The sequence below is a fragment of the Thamnophis sirtalis genome, unplaced genomic scaffold, assembly GCF_051295495.1.
Source record: "Thamnophis sirtalis isolate CommonGarterSnake01/CBP01778 unplaced genomic scaffold, rThaSir2_p1.2 scaffold_6, whole genome shotgun sequence".
In the NCBI taxonomy this organism is placed as follows: domain Eukaryota; kingdom Metazoa; phylum Chordata; class Lepidosauria; order Squamata; family Natricidae; genus Thamnophis; species Thamnophis sirtalis.
The window spans coordinates 98769294-98785682 of record NW_028261386.1 but is presented as its reverse complement, the minus strand read 5'-3'; the positions used below and the strand labels follow the sequence as shown (position 1 = coordinate 98785682).

Genomic DNA, 16389 nt, shown 5'->3' with positions numbered 1-16389 from the left:
TTTCAGATCTTAGAATCTGCATTGCTACAGTATGTTGATCAACCTGAATGCATTTACCTGGATGTGTCCCTAGTTAGTTAACGGGAGTTAGTGGGAAAAGAGCAGTGGTGGGTTGGCTGAACCGGTAGTGGTTTGGCAGCCTGGTTGCTGGAACCGGCAGTGACCCAGGCCTGACACACCCTTGAACTGGTTCTCCCAGTGGAGCTATAGGTGGGGCCATCTTGTTTTTTGCTTCTGCGTATGCAGAGAGCAATTTTAGTTGTACTGCGCATGAGCATGTGGCACGCACCTGAGAGAACCGGCAGTAGTGCCGGCCGGAATCCACCCCTGGAGAAGAGCATTGTGAATCAACAGACATAAGGTGCATAGATTGAGAGGTTATCTTCCTTGAAATGACTGTGAGAAATAAACTAGAAGCATCTGTTGCTATTCTTAAATGCATTTGGCTTGTTACCTGAATCCTAAACTACCTACTGTTTTACCTATCAATTGTTAATCACTGTGCATCTGATTTGTAAGCTGAAGTTCATCTTAAAGATAACCAAATAATTCTTTAAATTCTCCTTGCAGCATGGCAAAGGAGAAGAATGTGCAGCTTCTGAGGAAAACTTCAGCAGATTTAGGATACAGTCTACCTAGGCACTTGACTACTTCAACACTCATCAAATTTGATATTCAGCACATTTTGAAGCAGAAATATTGTCCCAGGACTCGTCTTTCTGCCAGTAGTTGATGGCTGCCTTGTGACTCACTATTTCTTCTGGCCAAAATAATGGGTCAGGTCGTAAGTCACGTGGTTTTCTTAGTATGCATCAGTTTTAGTATTCGTCATGTCTTCTGGAACGAATTATTGACAGATACCAAGGTACTACTACTGTGTAAGCTAATGAAGCACAGACTGGAAGGCACCACAGGCTGGAAACCAGGAGACTGTGACTTCTATCCCACCTTAATCATGAAAGTCAGCTGGGTGACCAGTCACTCTCAGCTCAAATCCCCTCAGAGGGTTGTTGTTGGAGAGAAAATAAGAGAGGACGGCATATTATATACATATGTTAGCTGCCTTGATTTATTGATAAAAGTAATAAAGGCAGGATGTAAATAAATAAGCATGTTTTTAATTCCAAAGCCATAATAGATCTAGGTCATAGTCTTTCTTCAAAAAAAAAAGGAACCACAAATTATGTTAATGTATTATTTATATAAAAAATAAAACTTATTTTAAAATAGGAGTCACCTACAGTATGTGTGAATTGGGCACCTATATTTATTTTTAATAAGTAAGTAAATAAATCAATAGTGTTTAATAAATAAATAAAATAAATAAAAACAGAAAGCTTCTCATACATTGAGTTCACATGGACTAGACCTGAGAAATCTGGAACTGTTATACGATCCTAAATAATTTAGAGAAGGAAGTCAACTACAAAATGTTAGTTTTAATACAAGTGATACTTCAAGACTGAAAACACTTTTAACAAAAAAGCAGTAACGACTAACTGTTACGGTGCAAAAGAGAAGTGTATGATCTCATGAGACATTACAAACCCAGCTCTCAGAATTATTGAACTGAATGAAGGTCTCTGCATTTTTCTCTGAAAATTGGCTAGGGATCAGACTGCACAGCATTCTCAATATAAGTATATAATTTTTTAAAAAGAAATAACATTCCCTACCTTTCGGCTTGTGGGTTCCTCCAACAGCTGCAAATACAGTAAGAAAATATTCTGAACACTATATAGAACCTCAAAATTCTTACAACACATATTCATCTGTATACATTACCACTGATGTCCCAAGTGACAGCTACCCAATCTAAAAGCACCATAAAAGCTTTAAAAGCCTAAGAAATAATAAAATCCTCATGAGAAATCCAATAAGTAGCCATGTAGAATGAAGCAATATTTTCAACTCTTTTTTTAAAAAGCAAGTAGGGAGGAATCTGGTAGGAGAGGAGAATGATGTTTTTGAATCAGTGATCCCCATGGTATGAAACAAAAACAAAAGCATATTTCTCTTACTTCCCAAAATTCTTTTGGGAAGAAAGTTGAAAAAAATATTTTTAAGATTTTCCATAAAGATTCTAACAAAAGTGGATTCAACCAATAGAACATGATCTAATTACTTGAAGACTGTTTAGTAGGGATCTGGAACACAAGGAAATACATAATGAGCATTCTAAAAAGAAGCATTGATAACATGTTTTCCTGAAAACCTTGGAGCATCAGTCCTAGATAGAAGGGTTGCCTGGCTCCACATTGGGCAACTGCATCCATCGCCATGAGATGGTTTTAAGATTGTACATTTTAATTTCTGATGTTTGTGTTTATTGAATCACTACAAAACCAAAACAATTAGTGTTAACAGAAATGTTGCTGCTACATGGCATTTTCACATCAGTTTTCTGCTTTGCCTGAAAAGTGTTTAAAGCTTGCAGTGCAGTGCCGATGAATGGCTAAGTGAGCAGAAATGGGAGTCTTCCAGCATTGGACATAGCAGCCTTCTTTATATTCTTCCAGCATATGGCAGTGATCAAATGTATGTATTGCCTTCTTCTCATCTAGATGTAAACTTTTCTTACATGCTAATTTTCTTTTTTGTTGGATTAGGATTGAAGGGTATATTCAGTGCTTCAAAAATGCAGAGGTTTTCCTGTCATCTTGATTAATGATGGCTTTTCCCCCAATGATGAATATGCCAAAAACAAAAACACCATTAATTCCCAAAGGGGTGTGTGTGATTACAAATAGTCCTTGATTTATAACTGCTTGTTCAGAGGCCATGTGAAATTATAATAGCTCTGAACAACCTGTATCTGAAATCTGAATTTACAGCTGCTTCAGCCCCCCTGTGGTCACATGAACAAAAATATGGCTGCCTTTAGCACCAACTATAGAAATGCTGTAGAGACCCCACCTGTCTATTTTCTCCCCATCCTGCCATGCTGGATCCTTTGGGCTTACCTCCCACAGAAGCTCTTCACAGCCCTTGGGCATCCTCCACCCCACTGTCATGCCTCACTTCATTTACTTTTTTCTGAAGATCACCTTTGGGAAGAAGAAGCAGCCAATCCGCCATGCAGCCTTCCTATATAGAGGCCATGTGGTGCTCTCCCAGAAGCAAGCAGCAGTGGCCGGCCGGCGGGGGGGGGGGGCACAATTTGGCTCACTCCAGGATGGTACAAACCAGCCTCTGCCACTCTCAGAAAGGTACTCTCTCAAAGGTGCCAAATATGAGGTGGCACCATGCAATCTCTGTGTATGAAGGTCATGAGGCAGATTAGACATTTCCCCCTCCAAAGGTGATCTCCAAGATCCAATATGTGATAAAGTATTCAATTACTTAGTCTTTGCTTAGTATATAGATTATCCACATATTTTTGATGTATGATAATAAAGTGCTACTGAAAAATATAGCAAGACTGAAAAAAAAATATTTGGAGAATGCCTGATATTTATTTTAGTGATAAAAGGATTACATCCCCAGAGCAGTTTAGACATTTCATATATGGGAACAGAATTACTAATAAAATAGTATGTTGTGTTATGCATTTCCATCTACTTATATGAGATTGGGAAATGTTTGCCTAAATAGAACAATGCAATAACAGCTATGCTTCTTGAATTGGGGATGTTACCAGGTCTATTCATGAGCAAAATTCTCCCTCATTCCAACTTACTGAGATACAATCATAACTTATAGCATTAAAAAAGGTTTTATTCTGTCAAGTGTATGTTACACATACACAAACACACACACACATACACAAACACACACACAATTGAGCAAAAGATAAATATTTCATTTCAAAATGGCTTATTAAGATTGGAGAGTGCCAAGATATTCAGAACATGAAATATCATATTTGCATAGTTTGCATGAAGAATAATTAAGAAGTTTTATAAAAGTTGATTTGCTAGAACTATTCTGACTGAAGAATACCAGATTGCCAGACACACATAAAAAATCTAGTGAGTTTTTTACATGGATATACAATGTAATTTCAGAGATATCCTGCAGGGAGTAGAGTATAATCTGTTATCCAAGTTAACTTTTAAAAATTTAACTTTTCAGTCATTTGGTAAATGGCATGCTGATTTCTACAGGCTTAATGTACACTAGGCATTAAAAGTAAAAAGTGCAATTTCCTGAGTTTATTTTTACAAAGGACTTGTCAGTTTTATTTACATGCACATCCTTCTTTGGCACTTTGGCTAAAATAGATTTTTGAAAGATTTTTGTTACTATAAATTTTGAAGCTGGATAAGCAATATATTTTATCATAATCATGTTTCAAGGAAGGACAAGAAAATAAAAGCATTTTCACCTGTATCCATTGCCTTTTCTTTCTTATGCAGTTCTAGAACAGGAAAATCAGAGAGTTATTTCTCCATTTGAATGCTTATAGTTCCCCCTTGTTCCCTTGTGATTATCTACTACTGCTGTCAGATGCAGTAGAAAAGGCAGAGGTAATAAAAGTGGCCATGGAAGAAAGATAATAATCTGGCCTTGGCTGGAAAGCTTCATGTGACTCAGAGAGCCAGGCTGGTAGAGAAGGAGAATTATGAAGTGGAAGAGGGAAGAGAGGTTAAGATGACACAATGAAAAGTGCCATCAGCTGTGCAGTATCTATTAAGTTTTGCAGGGCTCATTGCAGAGGTGGGTTTCTACCAGGTTGGACCAAAAAATTTTGCGCGGCGAACCAACAGTAATGCTGGTAGCAACCCACCACTGGCTTATTGGTGGGAACAGCACCAATTGGGAAGGACCAGTTGTGGTCTTCCACAAATTCCAGATCCCCTTAAACTAACCCCACTCTCCAGAGACGTGCAGTCACTAGAGGCAAGGGAGGCGGGGCCTCATCAGTCTCCTCAGGGAAAGGAAAGGATTTTAAATAATTTTCTTAAAATAATTAAAGCCAGGGTAGTTGCTACCAGATTTCAAGTAACAGTGGCTTGGTGTCTGCTCTCAGTATTAACTAGGAGGAGGCCAGAGAATGAGGGGCCTCTTTTGCATAAGGATTTTTTCACCTTTTAAGAGTTAAGCAAGGATTAACAAGCGAAGAATTTCTTATTCAAATGAGGAACGTATTCTCTCGCCTCCTGTAGAGGGCATTTTTAGACGCTTTTTAGAGTTTTCTGGGAGCGACTAGCTCAGTCTGACTTCAGAGCTCTGGCTTTTCAAGAGGGGAGGGGAGGGCTGGGAGAAGCAGAATTGAAATCGTCTCTGAAACAGCTGGAAAAGGTGCATGTGTGGGGAGGGGGGAGGAATTCCAAAAGTTTGATCGGAAGGCAACAGGGAAAGGGGGGGTATGGCAGAGGAGCTGCTTTCAAGCCTTTGGAAAATATATCCAATCCAACTTCTGTGTTTGTGTTTGAGAGTGAGTGAATGAGAGAGGGATCGAAGTTCTCTGTTTGCGTGTGTCTGTTTTTAGAGAGGGGGAGGGAGGGAGAGAGGGAGGAAGGAGCGGGAGGGAGAAGAAAAAGAATGGGAAAACTTATTTTGCAAGGGGGAAAAATGCTGTCGCTTTAAATCAGAACTGAGCATGCCTGGCTGTGGAATTATGGGAGTTGAAGTCCACAAGTCTAAAAACAGCCTCACCGGGGGTAAAGCTGACCGCACGTCACTGCCACTCTCACCCCCAAAAGGAAAGGCAAGCTACAAATTGGAGGGATTTCATCTCCTTGATAGTAAACAATTCATGATGGATGGAATGGTTCAGTCCATTTGTGGAATAATGAAACCCAGTGGCTTGCCAACATTAGAGAATCCATCTCTAGGCAACACAGAATGAATATGGAGGAGGTTTGCTTCTGTTTTCTGATGGAAAAGAGTCTGGCTAGATTGCTTGGAGCAAATTCACTATTTCTCAGTAGCAAGCTGGCCCTAAGAGGGAGGAACTAAGTGAAAATATGTGCTCTACAAACAGCAAATATACTATCTTGAATGTACAGCAATGGGGCTATGTGGTTGAGGCCACAGTGGTCAAAATGTACACTATGTTATATGCCCTTAATTTTATTTCATTTAAAACTAAGTGCTTAAAAGTAGAAAATACAAATTCAAACATAGGTGTATTTTTGCCCAGATCCTACCAGATTCCTTTATATGCGCATCCTTCTTAGGCGGCTTGGCTAAAATAAATAAATAAATAAGTATTTTGGTTATAATAAATTTTATACATACCGTAGATAATCAATATTCCTATCATAACTATTTGTTAAAGGGAGCAAAGGTTAGAAAATAAAAGAGTGCTTACCTATTTGTATTGACTTTTCTTTCTTATCTGGTTCTAGAAAATAAGAGAAAGACCTGAAGATGATGATCCTAGATAACTTATTGTAGGCATTTTTACTTTTTTATTTTGCTAAGATCTTACCAGTTTCTTTTATATGAATATCCTTCTTTGGTAGCTTGGCTAAAATTAAATAATACAAATTTGAGGTTATTATAAATTTTAAACAGGGAATTAGAAATAGGACATGGACAGCATACTTACCAATTTCTACTGGCTTTTCCTTCTTGTCTGTTTCTAGAAAACAAGAGTCAAGAAAATGATTTTTCATTGAATGGTCCTTTCTACATTTGATGGTTTATTTTCATCAATTAGCCACTGCTCTTATGAAACATTCCTATAGTCTTTTCAAGTGGAATTTTCCAGATTTATTCTTGCTCAAGTCTTACCAGTTTTGCTTGCTTGCACAGGCTTTTTGGGCAGCTTGGCTACAATAAAAATATTTAAATAGATCAATTATTGTAAAAGCTGAATATAGATTATCAGTATGTATAACATATCTTTCAGGTAAGGTTATTTCAGGAAAGTAAGAGTGTGCTTACCTATTTCAATTGGCTTTTCTTTCTTGTCTGCTTCTAAAAAGTAAGAGGATGGGGGAAAATATGAATTCTGCATTTGGGTATTTAAAATAAACAGTGTATAGTTTAATACATAACAGAGAAGCAAATGATTGAGTGAGGTACTTAGGGGGAAAAAAAGTTGTAATTCTCCAATTGAAACTAAATTGGGATTGAAGGGATGGCTCTGACTAGATAACTCAGCTTTGGCAGACTGTACTTTATTATCTATTCATTAAGAGATTTCCCCCCTGGTGCAAACACAGTGGTGGCCTCTCCTCCTACTTTTGCTGCTGTCAGATGTGACAATAAAGCTATCTCACAATGAGAGATTTAAGAGTAATGGCATCTGGGGGAAGAAGAAGTATAAGGAAGGGTCCAAACCTGGCTAGGATGTGGGAAGGATTCAGTCAAAGAAGAAGTAAATGATGGGTGATGGAAGAGAGGCTCAGATCAATAGTGATGGGGGGGCAGGGGTGGGTTGTTGCTGGCATTACTGCTGGTTCGGTGCGTGCATTACTGCCGGTTTGATGTGCACAAAAATGTGCTCCACATGCGTGCAGATTTGCACATAAATAGGTCTGCACATGCGCAAAACATTAAGTATAATCTATATTGCCATTGTACAAAATAAATACAATGAAATTGGTTAAAAAAATGAAATAAAAATTTGTGTAATGAAAATTGTTCTGTGCACATGCAGAACCGAAAATCAAGATGGTGGGGCTGCAGGAGAACTGGTTTGGGGGTGTGGCAAGCCTGGATCACTGCCAGTTCCAGTGACACAGGCTGCCAAACCACTACCAATTCACCTGAACCGGTCCGAAATGGTAGGAACCCACCACTGGGGGGAGGGGTCGTGAATGTCTTGCTAAGGTTGCCATGAGGATAACAGATAGAAATAATAAACTTAGGGATTATTCACCAGTGGTGGTGATTTATGAGTTCATCATTCCAAACAAAGCCTACCAGCGAGGCAGAAGCAAGGACAACAATTTACCAATTCAGTCATACAGGAGGTCTTCTATATGACCTCCTGGGATCATCTGGAAGATGATTCCAGCCTGCCTCAGCAGCAAGCAGATCCTAACATGAAGCACCTCATGTGAACACATATCTTCAAGCAACAGCAAGCAAATTACGTTGAAGTAGGGCAAGAAATGACTGTTAAAAAACCAATCCTCCCTCATCATTTGATTTCTTCAGTCAGACACTTTTTCACATTTTATTTCAGCAAAAACATCTCAATAATCTTGAGTTAATTGTTGGGAACTGTAAACTGCTAAATTTGTTTTTACCCAAATCTTACCAGATTCTTTTACATGGATATCCTTCTTTAGCAGTTTGTCTAAAATAAAAGTATATACATACTGAGTTATTATAAATGTTGAACAACTCTACCATATCATTTGCTTCAAGAAAATAAAGGAGGTACAATGACAACATACACACCTAGTTCTATTGGCTTTTCTTTCTTATGTGTTACTAGAAAATAAAAGGAAGATCGGAATATGATTTTTGCATTTCAGAGTACAAAATAAATATTATGTCAGAGTGTACACAGTGTGACTATTTTTGAGACAACCCAGGAGCAAAATACAGTAAATAGAGGTTTTTCTTTCAAATAGTGATTTATCTACATAGAATATACATACACATACTAGGCAAAGTCAGGCAATCAATCATCAACAGCACAGAAACACACATGGAGAGAGAGAGATGCCCTCACAGGGTCTCTCTTATACAGACAGCCTCTTAAAGTGATAACTCTGCTGACTCATTCTCATTGCCTCATCATGTCAGTTTACAGCCTTACAGCAGCTGGTCAGCTATTAAATCATCATTACCCTGACATACTAATTCCATACATTAAACATGTTAAAATCACAGAGTGAGATCACTTTAAGTTAGTGATCTGACTTAATTCCACAATTAAAAGAAAGCAGGGTTGACAAGACCCTTTTGTTACTTTTCAAAATGGGGGGGGGGGGTTTGAATTTCACAGGTTTTATCCTCTGAGATCTTACCTGTTTGGTCTGCATGCACAGCCTTCTTTGGCAGCTTGGCTAAAATGAAAAGGTATAAATATATTGATTATTCCAAATGTTGAATATGGAAAATGAGTTTTTGGAAAAAAAAATTCAAGTAAGGAAAATAGGGGCATGCTTACCTGTTTCTATTTGTTTCCCTTTCTTACTTGCTTCTGGAAAGTAAGAAGACCAGAAAATTACTTCTACATTTGGTTGTTTATTAGCAAGCTGTGGGTGACACTCTACATAGAATCATATCATAAACTGAGATACCTTGAAGTTAAGAGAGTATTTTAATTTGACAGTTAAAATGAAGCATAGACTGAGTGGGGTCTTTTGACTAGAAAACCCAAGGGGGGCAGAATGTAGTCTATCATCCAATTTTGCAACTGTAATTCAGCATAATTCACTAGTTTTATGGCACATTCATTTCCACAGCATGTGTTTACGTAGTAATTGTCCAGAGTGGAAAAAGGGATTTTCTAGACATAGTCTTACATAGCACTTACCAGTTTTATTTACATGTATGTCTTTCATTGACACTTTGGCTAAAAAAAAACAAAAACATTTTGACTATGTCATAGTCACTATGACATAGATTGAACACAGATAATCAATATCCATTTAATGCCCATGTGTTTCAGAGAAGACACAATAAAGGAATACTTACCCATTTCTCTTGGCTTTTCTTTCTTGTGGGGTTCTAGAAAGTAAGAGGAAAACCAGACAATGATGTCAACATTTGGGAGTTGGGAAGAAAAGGTTCTACCCGCTGGCACAAAGACACTCATTTGTTCCTTCTCCTCTGCTAATTAAAGGAAATGGCAGCAGAGGGAAGAGGAACAGGAGAATGGAAAGGAGTTATTTTATTTCTATTCTTAGTTATTTTTTTTCTTATTGTATATTCATTCTAGTGGTGGGTTGCAGGTGGTATGCCCCGGTACGGGCATACCGGTGCCTGCCCGGAGCACCGGATACCGTTCTGGTACAGTGCTCCGGAAGGCCCACCCACCCACCCGAGCTCCTTACCTGTATTTGAGCTCTTTGGCATTTCCGCACATGTGCATGGAGCGCACGGTGCCTGCACGACACTCCACTGAGCAGTTGGAGCGTCGTGGAGGCTCGCAGAGGCGTCTGAAGAGGTAAGGATGCATTCACGTACTGCATGTATTTGTGCACACACTGCGTGTGTTCATGTGGTGGACGCCAGGCCCCGTTGCACTGTAACAGTTGCAATGGGATCCAGAACCCACCACTGAGTCATTCCCACAACCTTGTGTTAATGCTATACTCAAAGTAATTTCTGCATTTGATCTTATTCATATCTTACTGAATTTTTTAACATACAGATCCTTCTTTGGCAGCTTGTCTAAAATAAATGCCTTTAAATATTGGTTTAAACCAATATTAGAATAATATATGAACAGCATATTACATCCATATGATTCATAAAAGCAAAAGGGGACAGAATAAGAACATAGTTAAATTGTTTCTAGAAAATCAGAGACCAAAACATTATTTTTTTTACTAGGGTGTTTTATAGTAAAGTAAGTCAATGTTTTATAAAGAATAAAATGATAGAGAAAGATCACTTATAGAAAGTGAGATGTCTCAATTCACAATTAAAATGGAGATTGAACAAGCTTTTCTAACTAGATAATCCATAGTGGGAAGAATGCAGTATATTAATCATCTTTGATATTATTCCACTACTTAGTCACTTTTCTTAAGTCACTTAATAAGTATGGAAAACTCATTTCCACAGATCTGTCTTAATTTTCAGTAAATGTTCAAAGTGAAACATGTAATTTCATGCATATGTTTTCACCCAGGTCTTACCAGATTCTTTTACATGAATATCCTTCTTTGGCAGCTTGGCTAAAATAAAAAAAAGATGATGCATTTTAATTATGATAAAATCTGGAACCTAGGTTATTCATATTCATGTGTTTCAGGGATGCAAAGATTAAATACAGGTGCATACTTACCCGTTTCTGCCAACTTTTCTTTCTTGTGTGATTCTAAGAAAGAGGAAGACAAGAACATGATTTCTGTATTTTAGTGTTCATTGCATAGTGTGGGATTATCCCATATATTACAAACATCTGGGGCACAGATGTAAAAAGAGAAAGTTCCCTATTTTACATAAGTATAGTAATTAACTCCTCTTCCTGTTATACTCTCAGATGTGAGAGTAAAGTTCTCCCATGAGCAGAGATTTAAGAGAAATGGCATTTAAGGGAAGAGAACTAAGTATAAGGAAGCATCCATACTTGGCTGAGATGTGAGAAGGATACAGGCCAGCGGTGGGCTCCTGCCAGCTCTAACCTCTTCTATAGAAGAGGTTTCACAAATCTACAGTGCTGTTTAGAACCAGTTCCAGCTCCCTCCCCCTGCCCGTCTGCACATCTTCAAGATGAAGAGCGAGAGGAGGAATTTTAGGAGTTGAAGTCCATAAGTCTTAAAGCTTTTAAGTTTGAACACCCCTGGGTTTTTTTTTCCTAAAGGGTTAGGCGTGCAAGGGTCTTGTAACTTGACAGCTTTAAGACTTGCATGCTTTGATGCCAGAGTTCCTAAGCCAACATTTTGGTTGCTAAGCAAGAGCATTGTTAAGTGAGTTTCACCACATTTTACAAGTTGGCCACGCCCACCCAGTCATATGACTGCCAAGCCATTCCCACTTGGTCACATGGTTGGCAAGCCACTCCCACCCAGTCACATGGCTGGCAAGCCACTCCCACAAAGCAGGCAACACCTATAGAAGAGGGTCTAAAATTTTTTGAAACCCACCACTGATACAGGCAAAGAAGAGGTAAAAGGTAGGTGATGGAAAAGAAGCTCAGATCAACAGGAGGAAGGTGTCATGCAGTGTCTTGCTAAGGCTGGTTATAGATATGAATAATACACTTTAGGTTATACATTATAGATTATAGATTATAATCTATAGGTTATAGATAAGAATAATAAATTTAGGGAAAACCCAGTGTTGATTATTAATGAGTTCAATATTCCACCCAAGGCCTACCAGCCATACAGAAGCAAGGACTACCTCCAAACATCCTAGTTTTCTAGTAGCCACAGCTAACATGACATTGGATTTACAAGGATTCATGGCCAGACAGGATGGTTTGGTCCTCTTGTGGGATAACTGGAATCCAATAGTTCATCAACTCTAAAGACTATTTCTTTGGCCAACTCAGTCATACAGGAGGTCTGCTTCTGTTTTCTGATGGAAAACACCACTGTATGGGTGGATCACCTGATGAATTCCAGCAGCAAACAAACCCTACGCTGGAGCATCTCCTACGGGGACATTTCTTCAAGCAATGGTAAGCAAATAATCTTGGATGGTTAAATGATGAGTGCTAGAAAGCCAAGGATGGCCAGAAGGCACTCTATTACCCAGACTTAACATTTGATTTCTTCAGTCAAGCACATTTTCAAGGCAAACTCATGTTGATAGTTTTGGGTTAATTTATAGAAGGAATTGAAGGTTGTAAGTATAATGTGCTAGAATTGTTTTACTCAGCCCTTACCAGTTTCTTTTAAGTGCACATCACTCTTTGGCAGCTTGGCTATAATAAAGGGATACAAGTGCTCAGTTATTATAAACATTCACAACTTGTTTAAACTATTTGCTTCAGGGAACTAAAGGAGATACAATGGCAACATGCTTACCAGTTTCTGTTGGCTTTTCTTTCTTATGTGTTTCTAAAAAAAAGGAGGAAAATCAGAATGTGATTTCTGCATTTCAGTGTGCAAAATAAAAGCAGGGTGTGTGCTTAAAATTCCATACATTAAATAGATTAAAATCATAGAGAGAGATAATTTTTAAATCAGCACTTTTAAGTCCACATTTAAAACAAGAGATAGAAAAGGAACTTCTGACCAGATAATCTCATTGAACAGAACATAGTCTCCTATCTGTGCTTCATGTTTTATTTCACTTTACTTATGGAATTAATTTCTGTAGTTTTTATTAATGTTTGAGGGCATCAAATGGAATATTTTATATTTTTTCCGTCAGGTCTTACCAGTTTTGTTTGCATGCACAGCCTTCTTTGGCACCTTGGCTAAAATGAAAAAATTATGATAAATGTTGAATCTGGATAATCAATACCTGTAACACATCTTTCAGGTAAGCATAGGAGGGAAAATAAGACCATGCTTACCTATTTCTATTGGTTTTTCTTTCTTGTCTGCTTCTAGAAAGTAAGAGGAAGACATGGTTTTTGCATTCCAAATTTTAAAATAAGCAGTCTATAATTTAATACTTAACAAAGAATCAAGTCACAGACCGAGAGCACTTCAATTCCACAAGCAAAACTAATCTGGGATTAAATAGATTCTGGATTCAGTTGGCACAATGCACTTTATTATCTATTCTTTTTGTTTCTGTGTTTTTCTTCTTAAGGCTTACATGTCTTCTAAATTGAGAATAAGACTGAGCAGTTGCCATCCCTTCTTCCAGTAATAGGACTAAAATACAACACATCCATGTTTTCATGGTAGTGCTTATCTGCCAGTAATCAAGGAAATATTTCTTCTAGATCACCCACAATCTGGTGCCAATACCAAGAACCATTTTGAGGACATCTTCTTAAAAATGGCAAGCTCCAAAATGGTCTTGGAGCTGAAGCAACAGGACTGTGTGGATGAGGCCTAGGTAACCCACAGTTTGAAGAATATAGTATATTATTCATATTTTGTGCTTTATTTTACTAGGTAGTCATTTATGATGTGTAACATCCATTTTCACATTCTTCTGTTAATTTATATTAAGCATTCAAAGGGAACAACACGATTTCTGAAATATGTTTTTACCCCAGTCTTACCAGATTCCTTTACATGCACATGTTTCTTTGGCATTTTGGCTAAAAGAAGATAAAAAGATTTCAGTTATTCCACATTTTCAATATGTATAACCCATATCCATGTCCAATATTGTGTTTTGTGGTTTTAAAAGAAAGAAAATATTAACATACTAACCTATTTCTTTTGGCTTTTCTTTTTTATGTAATTCTAAGAAGTAGAAAGAACAAAACATGATTCTCCATCAGAGTCTATATAGCAAAGAGTATGTTTATTCCATATATTACAAAGAGTGAAATGATAAGAGCAAGAGCACGCACATACAACAATTCCACAATTCACCAATTAAAATAAAACTGGGATTCAACAATCCTTCCTTCCTTCCTTCCTTCCTTCCTTCCTTCCTTCCTTCCTTCCTTCCTTACTCCTCCCTCCCTCCCTACTCCCTCCCTCTCTCCTCTCCTCCATCTCCAATTTACAGTGACTAACCTACCTCTTTCCATTAATAGGATTGAAATGCAGTACATTCCATATATATAATATACAAAAGAACCACAAATAATCCACAATTGCTGGATGGAGCTCTCGCCTCACCAACAGGAGGTTATGAGTTCGATCCTAGGTAGATGCAGATGTAGGGTCTCCTGCTTGGGCAGGGGGTTGGACTAGATAACCTGTAAGTGCTCTACATGGGGCTGCCCCTGAAGAGCATTCGGCGACTTCAGCTAGTCCAGAATGCGGCCGCGCGAGCGATTGTGGGTGCACCTCGCTTCACCCACGTAACACCTATCCTCCGCGAGCTGCACTGGCTGCCTGTCGATCTCTGGGTGCGCTTCAAGGTGCTACTTATCACCTATAAAGCCCTTCATGGTAGTGGGCCTGGGTATTTGAGAGACGGCCTACTGCCAATTACCTCCACTAGACCGATACGATTGCATCGATTAGGCCTCCTCCGAATTCCATCTACTAGCCAGTGCAAACTGGCAACTACCCGGAGGAGAGCCTTCTCGGTGGCTGCTCCGACCCTCTGGAACGAACTCCCCATGGAGATTCGGACCCTCACCACCCTCCAATCCTTCCGCGCCGCTTTGAAGATCTGGCTGTCCCGGCTGGCCTGGGGTTAAGATTCCAACCCCACCCGAATTGTGTGACTGTTGTGCTCTCTTTTAACATGTTGTATTGTTTCCATATTGGAATACTGTTTGTCTTCCCCCCCCCTCCCTTTTTGAATTGTGAGCCACCCTGAGTCCCCCCAGGGAAAAGGGCGGCATACAAATAAAGGAAATGAAATGAAAGTTAACCTAGATAATCTGCAAGGTCTCTTCCAACTCTGTTAATCTGTTAATATGACCTTTCTTTTGACTAACCACAAACTACTCATCCACCCCAAAAGGCTCTCCAGAATAGCCACTTTTTCATAGCTTTCCAGAATTTCAGCAAGGAGGGAGCCAATTGCAGCAAGGAGGGAACCAATCTCATCTCTGGTGCCCCTGCTTAAAGGAAGGAGAGCAACAAGGCACTTTGAAAGCAATTTTCTCCATGAGTGGGAGAATGGTCAGATTCCAACTGGGGAAGGTAGTCTTACAGAGGCAAAATTTATTTTATTTCTTAGATTTATATTTTCCTTTTTCTTCCTATGCAATGCACAGTGTCCACTCCTCCCATTTCTGACATAGCGACACTTCATTGGACTCAGAGGAACTGTCTGAAACTCCACCATGGTTTCTATGGCTAAATGTGCAGGTCTCTGATGTAAGCCCAATACCATAACCATTGTATTCTTTCCATCTACCATTTTATTTCACTGATTACTCACTTGTCAAATCTTATACATATCCATAGTCTTCTATTGATTTATACAGTCTTTAAACTTATTTTTTTTAATCCAGGTCTTACCAGATTCTTGAATATGGATATCCTTTTTGGGCTGGGGTGCTGAAAAACAAAGACATTGGGTTTACGTACATTTAGAGCTGCTCTATCAATATATTTCAGGGAAGCCAAGACAACAGAAAATAAGCTGAAATTCACTAATTATGCTAAATGTTAAAAGCTCTTTTCTTCCTTCCTTCTTTCCTCCTTCCCTCCCCTCTAATTATCTAGATTGATTTTTCTCTTGTGCTTACCAGTTTCTTTCACATGCACATCCTTTTTTGGCAGCTTTGCTGAAATAAAAAGTGTAAATATTAAGATATGATAACCTTAAACATTATAGCATTTCAATATGCTTCACTGAAGGCAAGGTTAGGTAGGATGAATATTCTTACCTATGTCTATTGGCTTTCCCTTCTTATGTGTTTCTAGAAATTAAGAAGACCAGAACATGATTTCTGCATTAAATTATAATAAATAGTGTTCTTTCTTCCCATTTCTTCCCACAACCACTTTCTAAGGTTGGTTGGACTGAGACAGACAGACTGGCCCAAAGTCATTTACTCAGGCTCCTTGGCTGAATATAGACTTGAACCTGGGTCTCCCTGTTGCCAGTTCAACCTCTTAAGCCCTGCACCAACTTGATTCTCGTTAACCATTTTATTTTAGGCACTTTTTTCTCACCTCTTCCCGGTAGACCTAAAGAAGAAAATCAATTCCACAGGGAGGCTAAAACTACTTTTATTGAGTTTGGTTATAACAACAAAATTCTTGCAATTTGGATTGCGTTCTACCTCATCCTCTTCCTCCTTAATAAATTAGG

At 38.6% G+C, this 16389-nt stretch overlaps 1 protein-coding gene across 1 annotated transcript in view; it reads right to left on the bottom strand.

Annotated features, from left to right (window-relative positions):
• Positions 1–16389, bottom strand: part of TRDN (triadin) — a 231089-nt gene that overhangs the window by 51381 nt on the left and 163319 nt on the right. The window contains exons 42-66 of the mRNA XM_087719027.1: positions 15962–15994; positions 15821–15859; positions 15591–15629; positions 13872–13904; positions 13718–13756; positions 13055–13087; positions 12917–12955; positions 12561–12593; positions 12419–12457; positions 10871–10903; positions 10722–10760; positions 9553–9585; positions 9392–9430; positions 9023–9055; positions 8880–8918; positions 8305–8337; positions 8162–8200; positions 6838–6870; positions 6685–6723; positions 6500–6532; positions 6380–6418; positions 6260–6292; positions 6096–6134; positions 4328–4360; positions 1677–1703 (exon numbers count right to left, since the gene is read on the bottom strand). Of these exons, the coding sequence (XP_087575153.1) occupies positions 1677–1703; positions 4328–4360; positions 6096–6134; positions 6260–6292; positions 6380–6418; positions 6500–6532; positions 6685–6723; positions 6838–6870; positions 8162–8200; positions 8305–8337; positions 8880–8918; positions 9023–9055; positions 9392–9430; positions 9553–9585; positions 10722–10760; positions 10871–10903; positions 12419–12457; positions 12561–12593; positions 12917–12955; positions 13055–13087; positions 13718–13756; positions 13872–13904; positions 15591–15629; positions 15821–15859; positions 15962–15994 (891 nt within the window). The remainder of the gene's footprint in view (positions 1–1676; positions 1704–4327; positions 4361–6095; positions 6135–6259; positions 6293–6379; positions 6419–6499; positions 6533–6684; positions 6724–6837; positions 6871–8161; positions 8201–8304; positions 8338–8879; positions 8919–9022; positions 9056–9391; positions 9431–9552; positions 9586–10721; positions 10761–10870; positions 10904–12418; positions 12458–12560; positions 12594–12916; positions 12956–13054; positions 13088–13717; positions 13757–13871; positions 13905–15590; positions 15630–15820; positions 15860–15961; positions 15995–16389) is intronic.